The sequence below is a fragment of the Thermobia domestica genome, chromosome 12 (genome assembly GCF_964235325.1).
Source record: "Thermobia domestica chromosome 12, izTheDome1.hap1.1, whole genome shotgun sequence".
Lineage (NCBI taxonomy): Eukaryota > Metazoa > Arthropoda > Insecta > Zygentoma > Lepismatidae > Thermobia > Thermobia domestica.
In genome coordinates this window covers 155,728,173-155,750,749 of record NC_137465.1, presented here as the reverse complement: position 1 = coordinate 155,750,749, position 22,577 = coordinate 155,728,173, and the positions used below count along the sequence as shown (strand labels likewise).

The 22,577-nt window shown below is 34.5% G+C and overlaps 1 protein-coding gene across 1 annotated transcript in view; it reads right to left on the bottom strand.

Annotated features, from left to right (window-relative positions):
• The window catches only part of nan (transient receptor potential cation channel subfamily V member nanchung), a 743,452-nt gene that overhangs the window by 462,702 nt on the left and 258,173 nt on the right, over positions 1-22,577 (bottom strand). The window contains exon 6 of the mRNA XM_081734312.1: positions 1,519-1,672. Within this exon, the coding sequence (XP_081590438.1) occupies positions 1,519-1,672 (154 nt within the window). The remainder of the gene's footprint in view (positions 1-1,518; positions 1,673-22,577) is intronic.

Genomic DNA, 22,577 nt, shown 5'->3' with positions numbered 1-22,577 from the left:
CTCCAAGGAATTGATGGGTCGCGAATGCGATTTTCTATTAAAATCAGTTTTAAGAATCATAAAAGCAATGATTGCCACTTGTAGCAAAGAAAAGCTTACGGGTTGCAACTTTTCACCTATTCGTTCCCCTACTATTATCAAAATATTAAAATGTTTCAGTGTAAAACGGCTTACTGCTGTATCTGAAACCTATTATAAATAAATTAATGCAACCCGCAGTTATAGATGTACTACTTCAAGTTCGTAGTTACAGACTATGAAACCAAAGTCACTTGTTATGTAACGTATGATGCTTTACCTATATGGTGCCAAACGTCAGGCGGTCTGGAAAAATCTATAATTTTAGTTTCAAAACCACCTGTTCCCAAAGATTTTGCTTCTTCCCCATTTTTCCGTAACTATATTCATAACAGATTTGTCTTATGGCCTCGGAATTTCAGTTCACCCAGTATAGTACCTCTACCATATACAAACGTGATGTTGTACTTATTGACTTGCGCATCAACTCATCTCCCAAACCGTTTAGTTTAGAATCTTGAAATTGTGTATATACAATATTTTCCTTAAACTTAGACATTGTGAATAGGAAGAAAGTTCGTTAACTTCGACTTCTGAACTAACGGAAAGAATGTTGAAACTTCTCCTCTTCACCACGTTTTTGTTGAGCTCCAAGGCTTTAAGTTTCGTACAAAACAAAAACGTCTGTAAATTCTGTAAATTCTGTGTTAGATAAGGTTTTCCTGAAATTTGATACTATGAAGATAAAGAGATAGTTGTTTCTTCTCTGTTGTAACTTGTTTCTTTGAACTACTAGACGTACAAGAGAAGCATTGGGTGTATATATATACATATATATACATGGACCAACACAATTTCTCTTTCCTCTAGCATGAACTCCATACGTTTGTTAGGTGGAATGGCAGAAATTACATTGCATGTGCTGTAGATTGACTCAGTATTGCCATATCCTAAAATATTATGTTCTTTCTTATTCTCCAATATTTTAATAAATTATTAGAAACATCTATACGTGATCTACATAGGCCAAACAAAATTATTGAACTTACTGTTACACCAAGCACGTTAAAGTTGGAACAGACAGTGGGTCAACCGTAAAGAACTTACTGGCGTCGAGGGCAGTACAAAATATTTCACAAGAATATATAAAAGCCATTTTCAATATATAAAATCGTTTGTCGTACACCAATATCACAGGACTATAAAATCTGTTAAAACGGTAACCAAAATATTTACTTACTAAAGAAAAGCAGAAAAATCTATTTATTTACCATTTTAGTGGAACACTTAAATAGTCTGCCAATGTTTAGTGGTACACTCTACACTGGATTTTCTAACGCGGAGGATATTTTTAAGGGGGACAACAGTTATCCAAGAAACTGTTACAAGTTCACTTTCAATAAAGAGTCAAGCCGGCAGGATTAAAGGGCATAGTGAGACGGAGGCGGCCTGAGGGCTGGTTTTGCATATGGCTGTAATTACTCTGTACTTAATACTTACTTGCTTATCATAGATGACCAACATGTGGAGAACAGTATTTCCATTTGTGTCCTGATTGTCAGGGTTGGCGCCTCTTGCCAGCATTAGACGGTAGCATTCCTCTTGAGCTAAGCAGGCTGCAAAACTTAGAGGATACTCTCCCCAATACACGTACCTGTGAAAGACATTAAGTTATTCGCACAAAATAAAGAAAATAATCCAAACAAATCGTAAAGCCATAAGTGATTTGACAAAAATACGTTTTAAGATCATTATTTATCAACTACGTATATACAAGGTTTAATACTTTATCAAGCCAGTACTTACAACATATTATTTACGAAACACGAATTGTCACGAATCTGAGGTGTAGCTGCAGTGGACAAATAGAAGCTCGACCATTCCTAATGAATTGTTTCCTCCTCCCGAATCGAGTTCGTCTGTTAAGTGTTTATTGAACGATTTTAATCGATACAGTAAATAAAGAGCATTTCTAATGGAATGTGAAAGAAAATTTGTTTAAGAAACTATTTTAAACCGCATCAACATGTTAAAATAATTATAACAACTCGAATTAATAATCGAGTTCGTTACTCTCATTTGCCTAACTGAATTCACAGAAGTACGAATTCATTAATTTACTATTGCGTAACTCTGTCTCACCTTGTTTGTATTCTTTCTCCGAGCTTTTATTTATTTTTCCATTTATATACATTTAAACAGAAATTGAAATATATGGGCTTATGTAAATAGTTTACGACTAAGGATAACTTCCTGGTATATTTCCTACAACTTGTAATTCTAACTTCACACAAGAAGTCAAGACAGACGTTTCAACAAGGTTTCGTGATGCACTAATAATAATAACAGAAAAAGGGTATTATTCACAAACAGCTAATGGCTACAAGGTGCCAAAAGAATTACAAAATAGTATAACAAAATTATTCCAGTATAAATAAAATAAACACAATTAACATAGATAAATGCAGTTAACAATATATATAAAATTCATGTATAGAAATGTTAAAAATTGAAAGATTGTTTAAAGAATCTGAAAATTTTCCTGGCTCAGACAATTTTCAGTACTATGTAGGAACAAGTGAAACAATTTTTCATGAACTGAAGAATTGTCTGTCCTGTACAGTGATGAAAATTTTGCGGAAATTTTTGAAACGGAAAATTTTCAGATTCATAAAAACACACTCCACTTATTCCAACACCGTTGTTTAGCGGTGATGTGAGGTGAAAAATTTTCTTCTATATTTTTCCGGAAAATTTTCCGTTCTTAACAGATATCAGTAATCAAGCAACAATTCCTCAGCAATCATAACATTGGTTGAATTCATATACAGAAATGTAAAAAAGTGGAAGATCGTTTAAAGAATCTGAAAATGTTTATGGCTCAGACAATTTTCAGTAGTATGTAGGCACAAGGAAACAATTTGTCATGAATCGAAATATTTTGTCTTATATGGAAAAATTGAAGAACCTGTTATGAGTCGGAAAATTTTTACCATTTTGAAGCAAGAAGTAACTTTTGCAAAACTTTTCATAAGCCGGAAAATTTTGGATATTATGTATAGTGATGTTAGGTGGAAAATTTTCTAGTATATTTAACTGCACATTCAGCTACAAAATTGAATTTCTGTAGAGGAAAGTTAGTCAGCAACAAATTATAATTTTCCAATTAGATTTCGGGAACCGGAAAATTTTCTAATATTTCAAGTTGGGAAGTAAACTTTTACACAGTGTTTCTCTCTCTTCATCCGCGAGCTCCTTCGTTGTTAAGCTGTTAGCATACGCGCCTTTGGAATGGAAGACCTGGCTTCGATTCCCAGCGGGAGCTCATGTATCTCGAATTTCACGTTAATCAGTTCGTCCCGTCTTATATAGTCTCGGTGATGAAAGGGACGTTAAACTCAAAATCAACTCAATTCAACTCCTCTCTCTCTATCTATCTCTGTCTCTCTGTGTGTGTGTGTGTGTGTGTGTGTGTGTGTGTGTGTGTGTGTGTATGCAAAGTGCAGAGAACATGAGTTTGTAGAGTACAAATATCCCATTTTACTACAGTGAAACCTCTCTAAAGCGGACAGCCGTGGGGAATCAAAAATTGTCCGCTATAGAGAGGTGTCCGCCTTAGAGAGGTTTCAATACTTTCTTACGTAAAGTAATAAACAAGGTAATATGCAATTAGAAAAAAATATTTTTGCATGAATCACGTGTTTATGAATATTGCCAAAATGTTACTGTACCTGCATTATCTTGCGCCATCCAATTCGAGGCACAACATGAGGATAAGATGTTATAGTTTTCTGCACTTTACACTTATCGCTACTTACTACGTTTTTGGTGTGTTGCTTTAATTTGTGAGTTAATTGCAGTCCAGCAATTATTATTATTTTTTTTAAAGACACTATGGTCAAAAATACCAAACTTGTCTTCTGTTTGGTTAGAGATTCCTGCGGGACAATAGAATGATGTGTCATTTCAAACAGTGGACAACTGGTCAATCAGTTTTGTTTCTGAAGCAGGTTGGGTGGGAGTGGAATGCAAGCAAAGCATATGAGGGTGTCGTGAAACAGAGACCCTTCCTCTGGGTTGCTGAACAGACAGTTGAGGAGGCAAAATGTTGTCACACCGACATGTTCTTCCTTGGTGACATAGGTATGGATTACTAAAAGTGTATTTTAGTGCACTTTCCAACTTCTTTCTAGAGAAAGTGTCCGTAATACGGAGGTAAATAATACCTATAAAAGACAAGAAAGACTGTCCGTGTCCGTACTAGAGAGTGTCCGCTTTAGAGAGGTTTGCCAATATGTTTTTTCCTATTACAGTGTTTGGAGATTATAAAATATGTCCGTTTTGGGAGGTGTCCGCTTTATAGAGGTGTCCGTTAGTAGAGGTTTCACTGTATTTAAAATTTCAATTTATTAAAAGTCATGAATGTTTTCCTATTCATGAAAACATACTCCACTTATTCCTACATCGTTGTTTAGCCGTAAAATTTATTGGTAATAAATATTGTCTTAAAAAGTTTCATGAAGTGAAAATTTAACGATTCTTCATTTCAAGAATGTTTCAAAAACTTCAATTCGTTTTTCCCCCCAGAATCCACATTTGATCATACAATATTACATTTCGTCATTTTAATACGCATAAGACGGTTTTCTCATAGCTTTACTACTTTTATAGATTTACATTCTGCAACATTTATAAATAAGTAGATATAATAGAGAGAGAGAAACACTATGTAAATTTTTACTTCCCAACTTGAAATATCAAAAAATTTTCTCAATCCCGAAATCTAATTTGAAAATTATTTGTTGCTGTCTAATTTTCCTCTACAGGAATTGTATATCTCAATGTGCAGTTAAATATAGTGGAAAATTTTCCACCTAACATCACTATACATAATATCGAAAACTGTCCGGATTATGAAGTTTCTACATCGTGATGAAAATTTTCCGATTCATGAAAATTCCTTACATTTGTTTCTACAGACCAATAAAACTTTCCGATTCACAAAAAGTTGTTTTACTTTTTGCTTCAAAATGGTGAAAATTATCCGACTCATAAAAAATTCTTCAAGTTTTCCATACAAGACACAAAATATTTCGATTTATGAAACATGGTTTCACTTGTTCCTACATAGTACTGATAATTCTGAGAGCCATGAAAATTTTCAGATTCTTTAAACGATCTTTCACTTTTTAACATTTTTATATATGACTTCAATGAATTTTATGAATACTGAGGAACTGTTACTTGATCACTAATATTTGTTAAGAACGGAAAATTTTCCGGTAAAATATAGAAGAAAATTTTCCACCTCACATCACCGCTAAACAACGATGTAGGAATAAATGGAGTATGTTTTTATGAATCGGAAAATTTTCCGAAAAATTTTCACTGTACAGGACAGATAATTCTTCGATTCATGAAAATATGTTTCACTTGTTCCTACATAGTACTGAAAATTGTCTGAGCCATGAAAAGTTTCAGATTCTTTAAACGATCTTTCAATTTTTAACATTTCTACACATAAATTTAATCAATTTTATGAATACTGAGGAATTGTTATTTGATCACTGATATTTGTTAAGAACGGAAAATTTTCCGGAAAGATATAGAAGAAAATTTTCCATCTCACATCACGCCTAAACAACGATGCAGGAATAAATGGAGTATGCTTTTATAAATCGGAAAATTTTCCGAAAAATTTTCATCATTGTACAGGACAGACAATTCTTCGATTCATGAAAAATTGTTTCACTTGTTCCTACATACTACTGAAAATTGTCTGAGCCAGGAAAATTTTCAGATTCTTTAAACTATCTTTCACTTTTTTACATTTCTGATATGATTTCAATCAATTTTATGGATATTGAGGAATTGTTACTTGATCACTGATATTTCTTAAGAACGGAAAATTTTCCGAAAAAATATAGAAGAAAATTTTTCACCTCACATCACCGCTAAACAACGATGTAGAAATAAGTGGAGTGTGTTTTTATGAATCGGAAAATTTTCCGTTTCAAAATTTTCCGCAAAATTTTCATCACTGTACAGAACAGACAATTCTTCGGTTCATGAAAAATTGTTTCACTTGTTCCTACATAGTACTGAAAATTGTCTGAGCCATGAAAAGTTTCAGATTCTTTAAACAATCTTTCAATTTTTAACATTTCTATACGTGAATTTAATCAATTTATGAATACTGGGGAATTGTTACTTGATCACTGATATTTGTTAAGAACGGAAAATTTTCCGAAAAGTATAGAAGAAAATTTTCCACCTCACATCACGGCTATACAACGATGTAGGAATAAGTGGAGTATGTTTTCATGAATTTTCCGTAAAATTTTCATCACTGCTTGTACTCCTCCGCAAAATAGTTCATATGATTTGATTATTACTTTTACTCTGAAGCTCCATATAAAACTGCTACATTATTATAAATGACAAAAATAAAATACGGATTATCTAATAATACTGGAAACGAGGGTGGCTAATGAAACACTAGAAATAAACACTAAACATGGGCAGTAATTATGGCGCCAATTCAACTGTGGACGCGTGTTCTGCTTTCAACCTGAAAGACAGCAGACATGAATGCCGGTTCCGCGAGTGTTCTGGTGAAACACCAACAAGGTAAACCTTTACTCACTAAGCAACAATTGTTTACCAGCGAAATTAATATATCTTTTAATCTTTCGATTTTTTCCTTCTTTTTTACTACTGCTGTAAGTATCTGGACAACACGAAACAGTATTGTCAAAATGCACTTGTATAATTTGATCCTCTCCGTGGGGAGTTGGAGTAATACATCACTAGTCAATCCTATTTCTAACAAGCGGAAGGATACAAATATTTTGTTTATCGGAGTTTAGAGCTTACGCTGAATTGGGAATAACTAAGAATCTTGAAACTCGAAAAATAATCAGAATAAATACCGCTGTTAAACATCAAGTTTATTCTTTATTTTTATTTTCCTGATTTATAAGGAAATAATTGTCTTTTTTAAAATAAAATAATCAAGAGTGACGGCGTTTGTCCGGAATATCCCAGTGAGGGTCCAGATATAGTATTAGTAGAATAAGCCAAATGAAATGAAATGAAATCTTAAGTTTTACGTCCCACAATTATGCCGGCGAGGCTAAAGGAGACGGCGATTATGAGAAATGAATGAAATGGTGGAAGAAGAAAGTGGAAGGAGACGGGAGAATCCCGAGAAAACCCACGCACACGATGTTTGTCCACCACAAAGTTCACTTGGTAGAATAAGCCAGTGCGAGTATTCGCACTAATATGCAGTTTACAAAAATATATTACATTGGAGAGAGATTGGAATGTATATATAAGCCTATATGAAATGGCCGTTTTTTAGAATATTAGGAGTGAGATTTTTGGTCTCTCAGCATTTAAGGCAATACTAACCAATAACGCATAAGAGATGGCCCACCTTGGCCATCACACTACCTGGGGAATTAGACAGCAGGAAAGAGGATAGAAGGAAGCGGGAAGGGACCAAGCAACATCCCGGTATTTGCCTGGTGGGAATGAGAGTAACCTCATTAAGGGTGGCTGGCCTAAAAATTAAAAAAAAAAAACTCTTACACTTTCTCGATTGAATGTCCCCGCCGTCTCAAAATTTACACTTATATGTTTCGGATACTTTCTGGACGAACGGCGTATTAGAACAAAAGGCTTTTCGAAATCTAAAGTCAGAAAGAAGCCTATTTTTTTAAGTCTTCTTTGTCAATATAAACAAAACCAATGTAACTTTTTTTCTAATACAATACTTCAAGTTTGAATGTAAAGGTGCTGTTTACTTGCAATTTGCTTTGTTTTCTGGTTATTTGCAACATAAATCTATGTAGTAAGGTTTCGTAGCTCTTGAGTCACCACAAAGTTTAAAAAAAAAAGTTAATTAGAACTAGGTAAAGTTAATTAAGAGCGGGAGATTCTTTCGTGTTTGTTTCCACTTCTTTTAATATTTGCTTGGAAAATGGTAATTAAGAAAAGCTTAAATAAGTAATAAACGTAGTTTCGTTTTCAAAGTAACGCTTCATTCACGGTGCTTCTTCAACAGTTAATATTGGTTCAAATATGTAATTTAGAAAGAGCTAGATTGGTCTTATTATAGTCATTATAATTATTCTGGCATCACTGCAAGGTTTTATCATAAAAGTTCAAAGTTTTCATACACGATGCACTTTTAATATATTTATTTTAGCCTAAGAATTACTTATTTGAGGATTGTCGAATGGAAGTTTCCCTCCAACCTTCTCTTCATTCACACTACCATTTCTTTAAAAATGCTTGTCTATAGCGTATTAGTCTCACAGGAGAAAGAAAAAGACAATCTAATATAAATTAAATAGAGTTTGTTTATCTGTCTGTCTGTCTGTGTACAACCTGTGAACCAGATGAGTGGACCGGGAGTTACCAAAATTTGGTCACGTGTACCTTGGTCCAGGCCGCTAATCAAAACGAAGCGTTTTTGTCAAAATTCAAACCAGGGGTCTCAGGGGGTGCGTTTACCGGTACATGTGAAAGTAGTAAAAAAAATGACCGATATTAGTGTCGAATTAATAGTTTTCGCGTTCGCTGAGATCAATGGTGAATCTCCAAACGCATTAACTTTCAAATTCACCCTATTCGGCTGCAGGCTACCATCACCGGAAAATGGTGGAATGCCGAAACATGTAAAAGTAAAGCAAAATGACCGTTATTGGTGTCAAAACCATGGTTTCCGAGGTCGCGGTCGGTCTGTTTGGAGGGGGCACAGTATCTTAGTCTTAGAGCGCTTACCTCTGATATGTTGGGTCCCCGGTTCTATTCCCGTCCAAATGAGTTTGTGATGTAAATATCTTCTTCGCGAATTTTCACGGTGTACTTCCGTATCCTCCCACAATCTTATTCCATCATCATCCATACTTGCCTTTATCATCCGTCTCCCTTAACCTGAAGAACACAAACATGGGAAATTAAACTAAAAGATTTCATTTCGTCTCATTTTCTTCTTTTTGTCTACATGCATCAGAGCATAAATGCTAAGAAGTATCGAGAAGCATCTTTCTGGAATCGATTCAGTGTCTCAATAATAGGTTCTGTCTGATCCGATAAACCTCTATTCAAACCGGAAGTAGTGGAAATTAACTATTTCCGTTTTTAACTTCGATCACCATAGAGTCAAAAGGGTCTGAGATACCGAGAAGCGGTCTTTTGGAATTTATTCCTGAGTTCGAAGAATAAATCCCATTTCCTCCGTTAACACTCTTTTCAAATCGGATGTGGTAGAAATTAATCGTGTCCAATTCCAACATTGAACATCGTGGAACAAATACGATGATAGGTACGGTACCGAGAATAGTGTGTCGGAATTAAATTAGCGTCTCAAGAAATAATAGCTTCTTTTATTCACATTTTTCTGCTAAGACAGTAGATATTACTTCAACATTTACCTTCATTTATCGTAAGAGACTGCTTTATATATATATATAAAGAGAGACAGAGTCTGAGGAAAGGGGGATGGGATTTTGATTTCTGGGCTTTCGGCATCTAAGGCCATTTAGCCCCTCACGTTTGAGGGATGACGTCCCTCAGCGAGCACACTACCCAGGGAAAGAGAAGGAAGAAAGGATTGGGGGAAGGAATGAATCGGCCTTGGACCTATAAGTTAACATACCTTCATTGGCATTTGCCTGGTGTGAATGAGGAAAACCCAGGAAAACCTCATTCAGTGTTGCCGGCCTGAAAATGCGTTTTGCATTTTTTCGACTGAGTGCCCCCACCGGGAATCGAACCCGGTCCGCTCGCACCGAAGGCGAGAGCGTTAGCCACTATGCTACAGTCTGAGAAATGTTTTTATCTTTGATCTTATTCGTGTATTGCAACCAGAAATTATAGATGTAATCAGGGCCGGATCCAGGATTTCTTGAAGGTTGGGTGCACCAATAAATTTTTAAGTTTCTAATGCCTTTAGGAATCTGTGGTGAGAATGAGGAATATTACTTTGTTCAGTGAATCCTTTTCCTTCAACCTTCAGAAAATCGACTTAAACTATTGCTTTTGCAAAACTAAGCTTTCTTTTAAGGTTCAAACAGACACATGACAGCAGAAAGTTTCGGAAAATGTTGCATTTTCACTACTAGGTTCTCATTTTAGATAGTGTATATTTACATCGATGGGGGTGCATGTGCTCCGGTACACCCCCTAAATCCGGCCCTGGATGTAATGCTCCTAGTTTCACCTTTGAATTTGTATACTACCAAGTTTCATGAAGATTTGCAAAGTGAAACGATTTATTTATTTATTTGTGTTGTGCGTCATTCTCCTAAATGATGGTTTCGACTCTTTTTTGAACTTTTTCGTTGAATCTTTAAAGATATTAACGGCATTGCTTCTGTTCATCTAATTTTAATTGTATGGCCTTTATTTACATGTGTAATATTAGAAGTGCGTTGCAGCTTCTATATGCTCTATTTCCCTTGGTAGTAAAATGTCACTATTTTCCCATTAAAATTGAAGTAAGTGTTTTCTTATAGACTTTATGGTTGTTCGTGAATGATAATTATTTCCAAAACACAAATAACTCTCAATAAATCAATGGAGGTTAACAAAAGTCTTTCGTGTAACATCTGAACATGGTATATAATTGTCAGGAGCGATGGGTCAAAATGAGATATTATCATAAAAATTATGAAATGTTGTAGGAGTGCATTTTTGTAAGTTTACCAGTTAAAGTCGCACTACAACTTTTCTCAGTTAATATTTTGATAAAAACGAGGCTTGTTTTAGGGTTTTCTTGTAGCAATTTAGTTGTTAGGTAATTACATGAAACGCATATATTTCCCAGTATGAAATATGGGATATGGATAGACACTTCAAAGTCGCCGTTACACGAGAAGCTGTTAACGTATTAACTACATTAACAAATTCGGCCGAGATAATCACGCTAGTTATTTATTGTGGAAAACAAAATTCAAAAGTTTCGTTTTTCGTTGAAGAGTTATCGTAGAGTAAGAGATGTACAGACGGACGGACGTACCGACTTTACAATCTCACAAAGCTCATTACCGTAGTTCTAACAAAGGTCGTGATTTCACTGTAATGAAGACCCTTAAGGAATTCGCTAGTTTAATGGCTGGCATGTTTACTTATTATGTAGTGCCAATTTATGTAGAGGAACTTACAAGGAAAGGACATGAACCTGTCAACGGGACTTCCTAATTAAACCTAGTCCATTCGATAAACATAACAAAGATATGTTCATGCAGTAAAGCTTGTATACCAATACATGATTTTCCCTCATACCTATTCTGTCTAGCAATACAACACTTGGTACACACATTTCTTATCCCCTGTAGTATTTTTCGAGATACACTTGGATTGTGTTTTTACCCGGGACCACTCCAAAGGCGTCCAGAGTTGATGGCATGTATTTCTGGAGGGAATTTTCCCGATATTCTCCCAGTTTTCCCTGTTCAAGTACGTTAGAAGCCCCAATACATAGCGCCTCTGGCAAGTTTATTTTATGCTGAAGAGAATGAACTATAAACCATGAATTTCCAATGAGCAGTGTTGATGCAATAGCTATTTCAATGCGAGTATACAATTTTCTTTATACTAATAGGGTCAATGGACCTCAGGGATTTACTCCGTTGTCCATGGCCCTAATTTTTTGTGCATAAATATATCTTTGTTATGTTTATCGAATGAACAGGGTTTAATTAGGAAGTCCCGTTGACAGGTTCATGTCGTTTCCTTATTAGTATCTTCTGCAATTTATGGAAAAAATGGGTTCAAGATACTTGGACCCTTTAATGTGTGTATGCATATTTTAATGGGAGTTTCAATTCAAAAGATGATATTATAGATTTTCAAATTGTAGGGCTCTAATATTTTAACCCGAAGTGATTGATTTATCAATTGCCATTTCAACATGATTGGATAAGGAAGGACACGATGCTAATATATATATATATATATATATATATATATATATATATATATATATGTGTGTGTGTGTGTGTGTGTGTGTGTGTGTGTGTGTGTGTCTGTGTGTGTAAATAGATAGATAGATATAGATAGATAGATATATAGATGTATAGATATATAACATTTTCTCGCTATCCTTTTTCTTTCTTGCTTAATATGAATAATATATTAAAATCAGAAGAAATATTTCTATAATTTCCGCTTTTAAAACAGGTATTGAAACCAAGATAAAGCTATTCTAGGGTCAATAACGTTATATCAAACAGACTATTTCTACTTACTAATCATGGTTTTTAATTCATGAGTATGACTTTTGAAATGGGGAGTGCTGATAGATTACTACTATTTTAAGTTAAAGTAGTAACGTTAGAGCTGAGATTGAAAGAAAAAGTTTTTGTGTCATCTATTATCATCTTTACTCAATGGTACGAGGATCAATATTGAAATACACAATTATAGTGAATTTCTACTATTTCTGTATTAGAAGAGGAATAAGGGACGAAATGATAATTCTGAGGCTGAGAAGTAAAGTAGTATAAGTCATAAAATATTAATTTCACAGGAGAAGCGAGAAAGTGTTTTCAAGACAATATTTTATCGAATTCCGTCGATTATTGTTTATTAACAGAAAAAATGTTCACTTCCTGAGTTCCAGTTGTCCACATCTCAAAACTTTCTTAGTGTCCGTATGTACTAATGTAAGTAAGAAAAATATAACTCAATTTCGGTCAAAAAGTGACTTGGCATAGCTTACCTCTGAGCGCTAGATTTGTTCTTGTGTTTCTGAATCCAAACATAATTGTAATACTGAATACACACTTGTCTCTTGTCTCTCTTATCGCATAATATAGAGATAAATATTCAGAAACAGGGAATTTAGTATATTCTTGTTCTTTCGGTTACAAAAAGCAGGGATTAAAGTGAAGACTGAACTTATTCTTGGAATAATAAATTCATATAGAAAAATTGTTTCTCTTTATTTGTTACTCCTTTTTCCCTATAAGGATCAATATTGAAACCACATGTCTCAATGGATTTCATCTTTTTCTTTTCTTTTTTTTTTTTTTTTTTTTTTTTTGTAGTTGCAAAAGCAAATAAAGGACATATTTTTAATATACAGAATGTATACCAAAAACGCTTCTATCTCATGCTGTTTTAGTTCCATTACAATTTACATTCGAATAAGAAATGGTAGGTTTCTAACATCTGCTGTTACAAGAAAGAAATAAGAACGAAGGCGAAGCATATTTTTAATATGTTGAATCAATATCGCAACTATATCTCACCGTTTTTGCTCTAGTTGTACAATATAGACTCCCACACTTATGTATAGCCTAGTTTCCAAGCTTAAGAAGTTCGTTTCCTTAGAAACGAGATTCACTATTTCACGTTGTGAAAGAAAAAGTTAAATGTTAATAAAATTTTTCCAAGAAACATATTTTGTCCGCTTTGAAGATTGAAAGAGATGTAGGAAGAGTTTATATGTGCTTACTTAGTTCAGATTAAGGTCTGATTGATTAAAAAGAAAGGTCTTCATCTGCATAAACGAGGTTAGAGAACGAAGTATGAACTTGATATTTTTTCTATACAAAAATACGATATACAAACATCTGCTCCTACAGTGGACGATACTTTCTTCGATGGGTCAGTAGAAAAAATAGTTTATTTGGGAAATGTCTGTATATGTGGTTTAGACGCATAAAAAAATTACATTGAAGACATTAATTCAAACATAGAGGAGAAGTACGCGAGGACTAATCGAAGTAATTCTTACTAAGATGGATGAGGGATAGAGTCAAAAGGAAGATTCGGAATTTCTAAATATGACGAGATAATGTTTTAGTGTATGTTTTATAAACCCAGTATAATTGAAATGCACAAGAACATCTCTTTATACTGTTTTAATTGTATTCTTAACCTTTGTGAATAATTATGAAAAAGGGTTTGAATAACTCTTACAGCATTAACAAACTAAAGCATTGTTGTCAGAACTCATATTCAATAACAAAGAAAGTTCGTAATTTTAAAAATTGAAACAATTTTAATTACTGTATAATCAGTGAAGACTCTAGAAGGGGCAAGGGAGGCGAGCGCACCCTGGTGGCTACTCCTGTCCCCTGACTGCCCCCCCCCCCCCCGGACTCCCATAATCTTAAAACATTTTAAATATGGTATTATATATCAGTATCATAGCCAATCTCACTGTCACATTGTCTTATCCATGAACTTATTAAGCGGCGGAATGCTGCTCAAGTTTTCTTCTTTGAGCTGCTGGGTATGCGCGTATATTTCTGTTTTCTAATTTAGCGCTTTTCCGGTAAATTTTAGTTATAGCTCTTTCTTATGAATATTAATTTCCAACAGTGGAGAATTTCCAACATCCTACTTCCAATATTCAACTGAAAACAGAGATTTCATTGTTCCTAATGAATAATAATAGTAGAATTGGCCGACTTATTTTCTTCGCATTTTATAAACTTCAATTAGAAATAAAAGAAAGGTAAAACCATTAACTATATTATATGCATTAAATAAATTGTGCGTATTTATTCAGATTTGAAGTTTTCAGTTACAGATTTTGTTTAAAGATTCTGTTTTCTAAAACATTATTCTCGACAATCAGTATTCATAGGATGGACTTACATGAGCTTAATTTGTGAGTGCCAGGGTTTAATTTTTGTAGATGAAAAGTGTTCTCCTTTCCCATATTGCAAATAATAATAATAAATGTATAGGATTGAACTGAATAGCTTCCAATTAAACTGAACTACTATGTTGTCAGAGTGCTGATCTTTAGTTAGTAATTGGTATGTACTAGTCCTCCCTTTTGTTCCAAAGCACTGACATGGCATCTACCGTACTGTCTACCACGTTGAGCAGAAATTTACGAGGAGCTGATGAGAAATTTACGAGGACCTTGAAGGACTGAACGTGGAATGATGAAATTTGAGTTATTTTACATTCTTCCCTCAAAGTTCAATGCTTCCTTGCATAGTGCTCCAGTTTTTTTCTAGGACAAGTTAAAAAATCTGGAGACTGTTCCTCGCACCACTGTTCGTAACACTACCCTTATCAGATCCAAAATGGAATCCTTTCAAGCGTTATTTGAGTTTGGGAAATAAGTAATAGTCAGAAGGAACCAAAACTGGGGAATAAAGTGGATGATCTAGACATTGAAACCCTAGATCGTACTTGTCAGTTGTATTTTCAGTGCTTGATATACAGGTGCATTCTCCTGAAGGAAAATATTATTTTTTTCAGTTTTTCGTGGCATTGAACTTTCAATTTGTCTTTCAGTTCCGTGAATAATGCACATATTCTCCATTCAATATTTGATCCTTGGGCACGTAGTCCTTCAATAAGACTCTATCCGTATTCCAGAAGAAGAATTCCACGGGATTACTTATTCCAGGGGAAAAAAGAGAGCTGCTACTTCATTGACTATTGGTTCGTTTCAGGATCATAATGGTACAATCATGTTTCGTCCATGTTATTATTCGTGACAGAAATTGATCGGCATTGCAGTAAAAATGGGAGAGGACTTCCCTTGATGTCATCACTCTTTCACTCTTTCGTTTTCCAGACACGTTTTAGGAATGACAAGAAATATTAACCGAAACTATGCATTTGTTTAAAAAAAATTCATAGTGCATACATGCATCAACAAAAAACATGAATGTATTGATGTTTCCACCAAGGGTTAGGATTCTAGATACAGTCTCAAATAATAATTCAACTCTTGCGTTTTTACAAACTGAGGAGTAGGCAGAAATGAGGAGCAGATTTTCTGTCAAGTCTACCAGTTCAGCGGCAATTTTATTATTTCATTTTTCCTAAAACTTTGCATTTTCATAAAATAGGAAAATAGCAATTATAATTATATATGTTCATCCCTCGATTTTACGAATTTCCGAAACAACGCAAAAAATCTAGAGGAGATGATACAGTCTGAAAGTCCTGATTTAAAACAAAAAATGTTGAAATTACTATATTATAATGTATATCCTGCATTTTACATGACCAGATTGAATATTATGGTTGATAAGAAGTACACTGTTCTGAATTATTCAACTTCCTTGCGCAATGCAATTTTAGATATTAGCCAATGCAATGCATATTAGCCCCTGCAGGAACTCACGGAAAATCGGAAAATTTGACCGCTTTTAAACCGACTTAAAAATGGATGAGGTTCATTAAAACGACGGTTGAGAGTATATATATACGGTGCATTTTGTTATTTCATACTGGAAAATATTTGGAGAAACGAACATCGGACGAAAAACTATTGTAACCACCCAGGTTATCGGATTGCTGTTCGGACTGCCATTTATTTGTAATTGATCGGTGTCACTGTTCGTTGTCCTACCAAGAAGTATTCTCCTGGAGACCTGGACTTACCTGGGTAGGACGTTGAAGGACCTCTCCATGAAAGGATTACCAATTGTTTCAGAATTGTTCGTCGGTCTCAACGCGGAGATGAGCATTAGGCGCCAAGAGGTTCGGATGTCTCATCCCGAAAACCTCACGGACGATCAGACGGTCATCCAGACCATAACGCACACACATATCATTCACACACACATCGAAAACACACTGGATTAAATAACACTATACTTATTTATTAGAATGCTATTATAAAAAATAACGAAGATAAATGAACACAACACTTAACACAGAATATGTATAATACTTTTCATTACTAAAATCACACTTTGCCTTTTTAATGCACTGTAGCCCCTTTTATCACTTTGCTTTATATATCTAGGAGATTATGACAGATTACACTATAAATACTTTTTCCACACCATTGACGCACTTGGGGGATTAGCACTGGGGGAAAAGTTGCAGGAATAATCCCACGTAGCAATCCAGTTGCTGCTCCAAACAATCCTGAAGAATTGAGATGAGTCTTCAGCAAAATAAGTTTCCAAAGTGGAATGCTAATGTGGGAGGCGCGTTTATAATTACACACTCACAAGGTATGTGAACGTGGGACTTCACTAGTTGGGGCTAGCAGTAAGAAAACATATTTCGCCGGTTAATAGTTTGTGCCCCTTTACACAAAGTCATACTTGATTCCCAACGCAACGTGCGTGGTGACTGCACACAATTCCAGTATCAAACTCCTCGAGCGCAAAGGTTTGAGATACCAGCTGCAACGGTTGACTGAACAGTGTTGGCAGTTAATTCTAAAAACCACTCAGTTAAATCACCTGCATGCATATGAAAATAGAATACGGAAAAGCATTTATGTTAATTTTTAATTCACTGGTCACGATGCACGAGACATTGCGATAACTCGGGCGTGTGAAAGTACAGATAAGGAACTGGGAAAGCAATGTGACTGGCGTCACTCTGGTCACTTGAACATCTGGTCAGCTAGTATTTCCACAAATGATTAAAGAAAGCACTTAACTCAGTTCAAAATAACTGTAGAATATATACTGTGAATATCAATAAGTCAAGGAGAAGCACTGAAAAGGTTCGTCACGAAACGTTCTCACCAGAAAGCAATGTTTTAAATATATATATGAGAAAAAGATGAAAGACTTCTTTGTCCAGTTGCGTGGGAAGGAAGCAATTCCCACCAAAAAATAACTTATTTGCGTCGCAGAATAAAGTATAAATCGAAAAAATAATCACTGTCTTTACGAAATATACACAGCGTCCACAAGGAAATAATTCTATAACCTGGTGGCTGTTATAGATTGGTGCTCTGTAAGTGGAACGACCTGTTAAGTACACACGAAAACAGGTTGAGATCTCCTGGCCGTTTAATGAGATTCGAATAAATTAGGTTTTTCACCAAAAATTTATAATTAGTTGGCAACACTGTGATATGGTGTGAGACTTACGTGCATAAACGTTGAATGTTTTTTCACCTGTACAAGGGCTAATTAAAATAATTAAATAACTCGTTCACTCACTACAACACGATGAGGTTCCTGCATGAGCAATGTCCAATCCAAATATTCGATGAAGTAATAAGATCCTCTTGGACGATTGGTGCAGCTGAGTTTCCTTATCTTCCGTTTCTTCACATGCTGAAACCATGCTAACTTCCTGTGTTGAATATTCTCCATGGTTCTCCAATGATGAGTTGATGAAGGGAGAAGGGAAGATCGTTTAGCACTGGTGTTAGAATCGATGTATGGTTAAAATACCTGTATGATAACTATATTTTTTCACAGAAAATGCGCAGAAAGGGTTTATAGGGTTGTTTAAATTGTTATCTTTTTTTTAAACCCTAACAAATGCTTTTCGCAAAATGTTTTGTGTTCAGTATCAATCACTTTATTATGTACAATAGGAAATAAATATACAACTCAATAACTATTCATTAAAATATCGACTTTAAGGATTATCAAATATCTCAATAAAAATTAGTAAATGTCTTCTTTTAAAATATACTGATATCTTTATTTAAAACATTAAAAATGAATGAATATGTAAATCGGAAATATGTTAAACGTATTAAAACATTAAAATTATTATCGAAGTTTCAATATTAATAATTTAAAAAATATGAAAATCATTGAAAAGGTAAAATGAATGAAGATGTAAAACCATTATAAACCGACAATATACAAACAAAATAAGGTTTTCACCTGTAAGTCCTTTTTTTAATAGTGCCTTGTGTTGTTTAGCGAAAAAGGAAAAAAATCGTTTTTCCAATATAAAATAAACTTAAATGACAAAAGTGACGTTCATAGTAATTCCAAAGAAAGCATGATTCTACATATCAAGAAAAAGATCGTGATCTCGTTGACTTGTATGAAGAAAATTCGGTACGCCATAAGATGAAAATCACATCTGCTCGCCATGTGAAAATCGAGACTTCAATTCAATAATGCTCACTACAACAAATGATTTTATTCTGAAACATATTATTACCTTAGGCCTAGAATAATAATTGTTATTCGCTTCCAAAAACGTAAATGTTGTAGGGTTACCAGAATAGGTGGCTATATCTGCAAAAGAACTTATGAATAAAGCGTTGAAAACTATAGTGTTGATCCAAGTTTCTCGAAGGTCTGAATCAAGGAAGTTGACTCACTAGTCCAGACATTCCTGAAAATAAATGGTCATTATGCCATGAATTGACCAAAACCAATGGTGGGGAAAATGTGTAATACGACACGTACTTACACAGAAAATATGCAATCGACACCTGCGATGCAAAAATAGAAACGTGAAAAGGTCTGCAACCGTACACACTTACAAAAATGTTTCTATATCTAACCGAAATATAAACACTTTAATATTCAGAAAAATACACGTATGTTCCCTGGTACATAACGTACGTCTTCCACCTAGAAAAAGATGTGTAAACACACAAAATACAAATGCTCTCGTAGCATCGTAAAATATATCTCTGCAAAACAAAATACATGAGACCTATTAAAAGAAAAACATAGGACACAAACGTAAAAATATAGTCAACGACATTACAGCTTTCCCTACAAAACAGTTATGTCATTCCACGACAGTTAAACTTTCTTAGGCATCTTCGCTACAAAGTATTCAAAATGGTCTTATGAACACATTGAAATTCAGTCATCGAGTATAAGAAATGATTGCCAGAAAGTAATTTTCATAAATCGTTATATCTTCATGCTGTTGGAAAAAAAGAAAATAAGTTTATTTTTCGGGATCTATATCGGTATCTCTAAGACGGCTGAAACCTCATAAATAATGGGTCATGTCGATTTTTGAAGAAAATCATCCGTTATTGCTGGTATGGTTGAAACCTAAAGATTTGTATTCAAAATCTTTGGTGATGTTGATTTCTGGAAGGAAATCCTCCATACTGTTTGTTATGGCTGAAACCTGAAGATTCGTGTTAAGAGGCCTTCGGCCATCTTGATTTGTAAAAATCTTCCATAACGATAACAATTTTGCTAATAAATTCCAAGCCATTTTGGGGCATACTGTGACTAAAAAGATAGCTTTCTCAAAATTAATATTAAAAACACATTATAACACATTAGTATACCAATACACAAGATAAAATTACTATTCATAAACATCAAAATATTCACTGGAATACTACTAGACAATAAAATATACTGAAAAAATCTAACCTAAGAATACACATGCTTAGTTACGGGTTACTATAAAGAAAGAAAAGAAATGAAAAACTGTTTTGCGGTTGATGGCGAAAATACAGTTAGCTACGGAATATTCAATGGATTAGCCACGTGCAACTTGCAAGAGATTTGCAATTCCAGAAAATATTGCTTCCCTAAAAAATATTTATCCCCATGAAATATCCTACCCGAAGAAATTTCCCTACGGTCGTTCAGTAGTCTAAAGAAGACGAAAGGAACGTTATTAAGAAATTACAAGAAAATATAGAAGTTAAATATATTTCCACATACATATTAATATGGAAGAAAAACGACCGTTCTCCATCATATTATCTATTCATTAGTTCCTTCTAAATAAAAAGATTACTGTTTTCGTTCGGAACACATGTTATTCACATGACATTCCTGCAAATACCACTAACCAACAAGGAAATGCCTGTTTCAGTCGTTTAAGGCTAAGCCTACTTTCCTTTCTAAACTTTTCTCTTCGAGCGAAATATATCATGTCAATCCTGGAAATTCAAATGAGTCAAAATCGGGTAAATGGCGTAAATGAAATTCAACAAACTTACAATAAACACTTCAAAATGAAAACGAAAATCTAAGATTAACACTAAAAAATAAAATCGAGATTGATTATAAATGTAGAATTTCATATTCTACACATGAGATTACATACTAGATTTCAATTACAAATATGCAAATGTGTATATAAATATTTTTCCCTGTATAATTTTTTGTTAATTTTTCAAAACTTGCATTTATCTTAGTAAGAAAATCTACTTCCTGCTCTGCCATATTGGACAAAAATAAACTTAAAATGTACGATTAGAATAAAATGAACTATCACAAAAACATATGATTAAAATCACCTGAAAGAGAAGTTTTTGACAATACTGGTTGTAAGCTGGAAAAGAAATGATATATTAAAATGTTGATCTTACAAGTATATTCGAGCACCAACGGTCTCGATTCAGGTCGGTAGATCGGGCGTTATTTATTTGTAACCAATTCGAGGTCTCTGTTCGGACGGACATTTATTTGTAAACACCCAGGAATAGGGTCACTGTTCGGACTGCCATTTATTTGTAATTGATCAATGTCGCTTTCCGTTGTCCTACTAGTTAGTATTCTCCTGGAGATCTGAACTTACTTGGGTAGGATGTTGAAGGACCTCTTCAAGAAAAGATTACCAGTTGTTTGAAAATTGTTCGTCGGTCTCAATGAGGAGATGAGCATTAGGCGCCAAGAGGTTCGGATGTCTCATCCCGAAAACCTCACGGACGATCAGACGGTCATCCAGACCATAACGCACACACATATCATTCACACACACATCGAAAACACACTGGATTCAATAACACTATACTTATTTATTAGAATACTTTTATTAAAAAATAACGAAGAGAAATGAACACAACACTTAACACAGAATATTATAATAATCTTCATTACTAAAATCAGACTTTGCCTTTTTAATGCACTGTAGCCCTTTTTATCACTTTGCATTATATATCTAGGAGATTGTGACTGAGATTAAACTATAAATACTATTCTCGCACTATTGACGCACTTGGGGGATTAGCACTGGGGGAAAAGTTGCCGGGATAATCCCACGTAGCAATCCAGTTGCTGCTCCAAACAATCCTGAAGAATTGAGATGTATCTTCAGCAAAATAAGTTTCCAAAGTGGAATGCTAATAAGTTTCCAAAGTGTTGGAAGGCGCGTTTATAATTACACATGCACAAGGTATGTGAACGTGGGACTTCACTAGTTGGGGCTAGCCGTAAGAAAACGTCCTTCGCCGGCTAATAGCTTGTGCCCCTTTACACAAAGTCATACTTAATTCCCGACGTAACGTTCGTGGTGGCTGCACACAATTCTGGAGTTAAACTCCTCGAGCACAAAGTCAGGGAGGAACACTGAAAAGGCTAGTCACTCACGGAACGTTCTCACCAGAAAGCAATGTTTTAAATATATATATATATATATATATATATATATATATATATATATATATAAACGATGAAAGACTACTTTGTCCAGTTGCGTGGGAAGGAAACAATTTCCACCAAAGAAAGAACTTATTTGAGTCGCAGAATAAAGTGTAAATCGAAAGAATAATCACTGTTTTTACGAAATATACACAGCGTCCATAAAAAATAATTCTATAACCTGGTGGCGGTTATAATATACAGAATAAGAAGTTAGTATTTTGCAAGGAGAATTTTACCTATGCTCCAGTTAGCTTTCCGCTCCTCCTGCCCCGGGAGATCGGAGGGGAAACTATAAATGACATAGAAATCCCGTTCTATTCATTTCGGATTCGAGTTCTTGGGAAAAAATACATAAATTTTATTCCAAACATTTCTTTGAACCCTAACAGATCGTGATGTAATTAGTTACGTATAGGTTCACTAAAATATCTTCAACTACGTTGGTTAGATAGAAGTTTAGTGTCTTTCTCAGAACCGAGGCTTAATGCA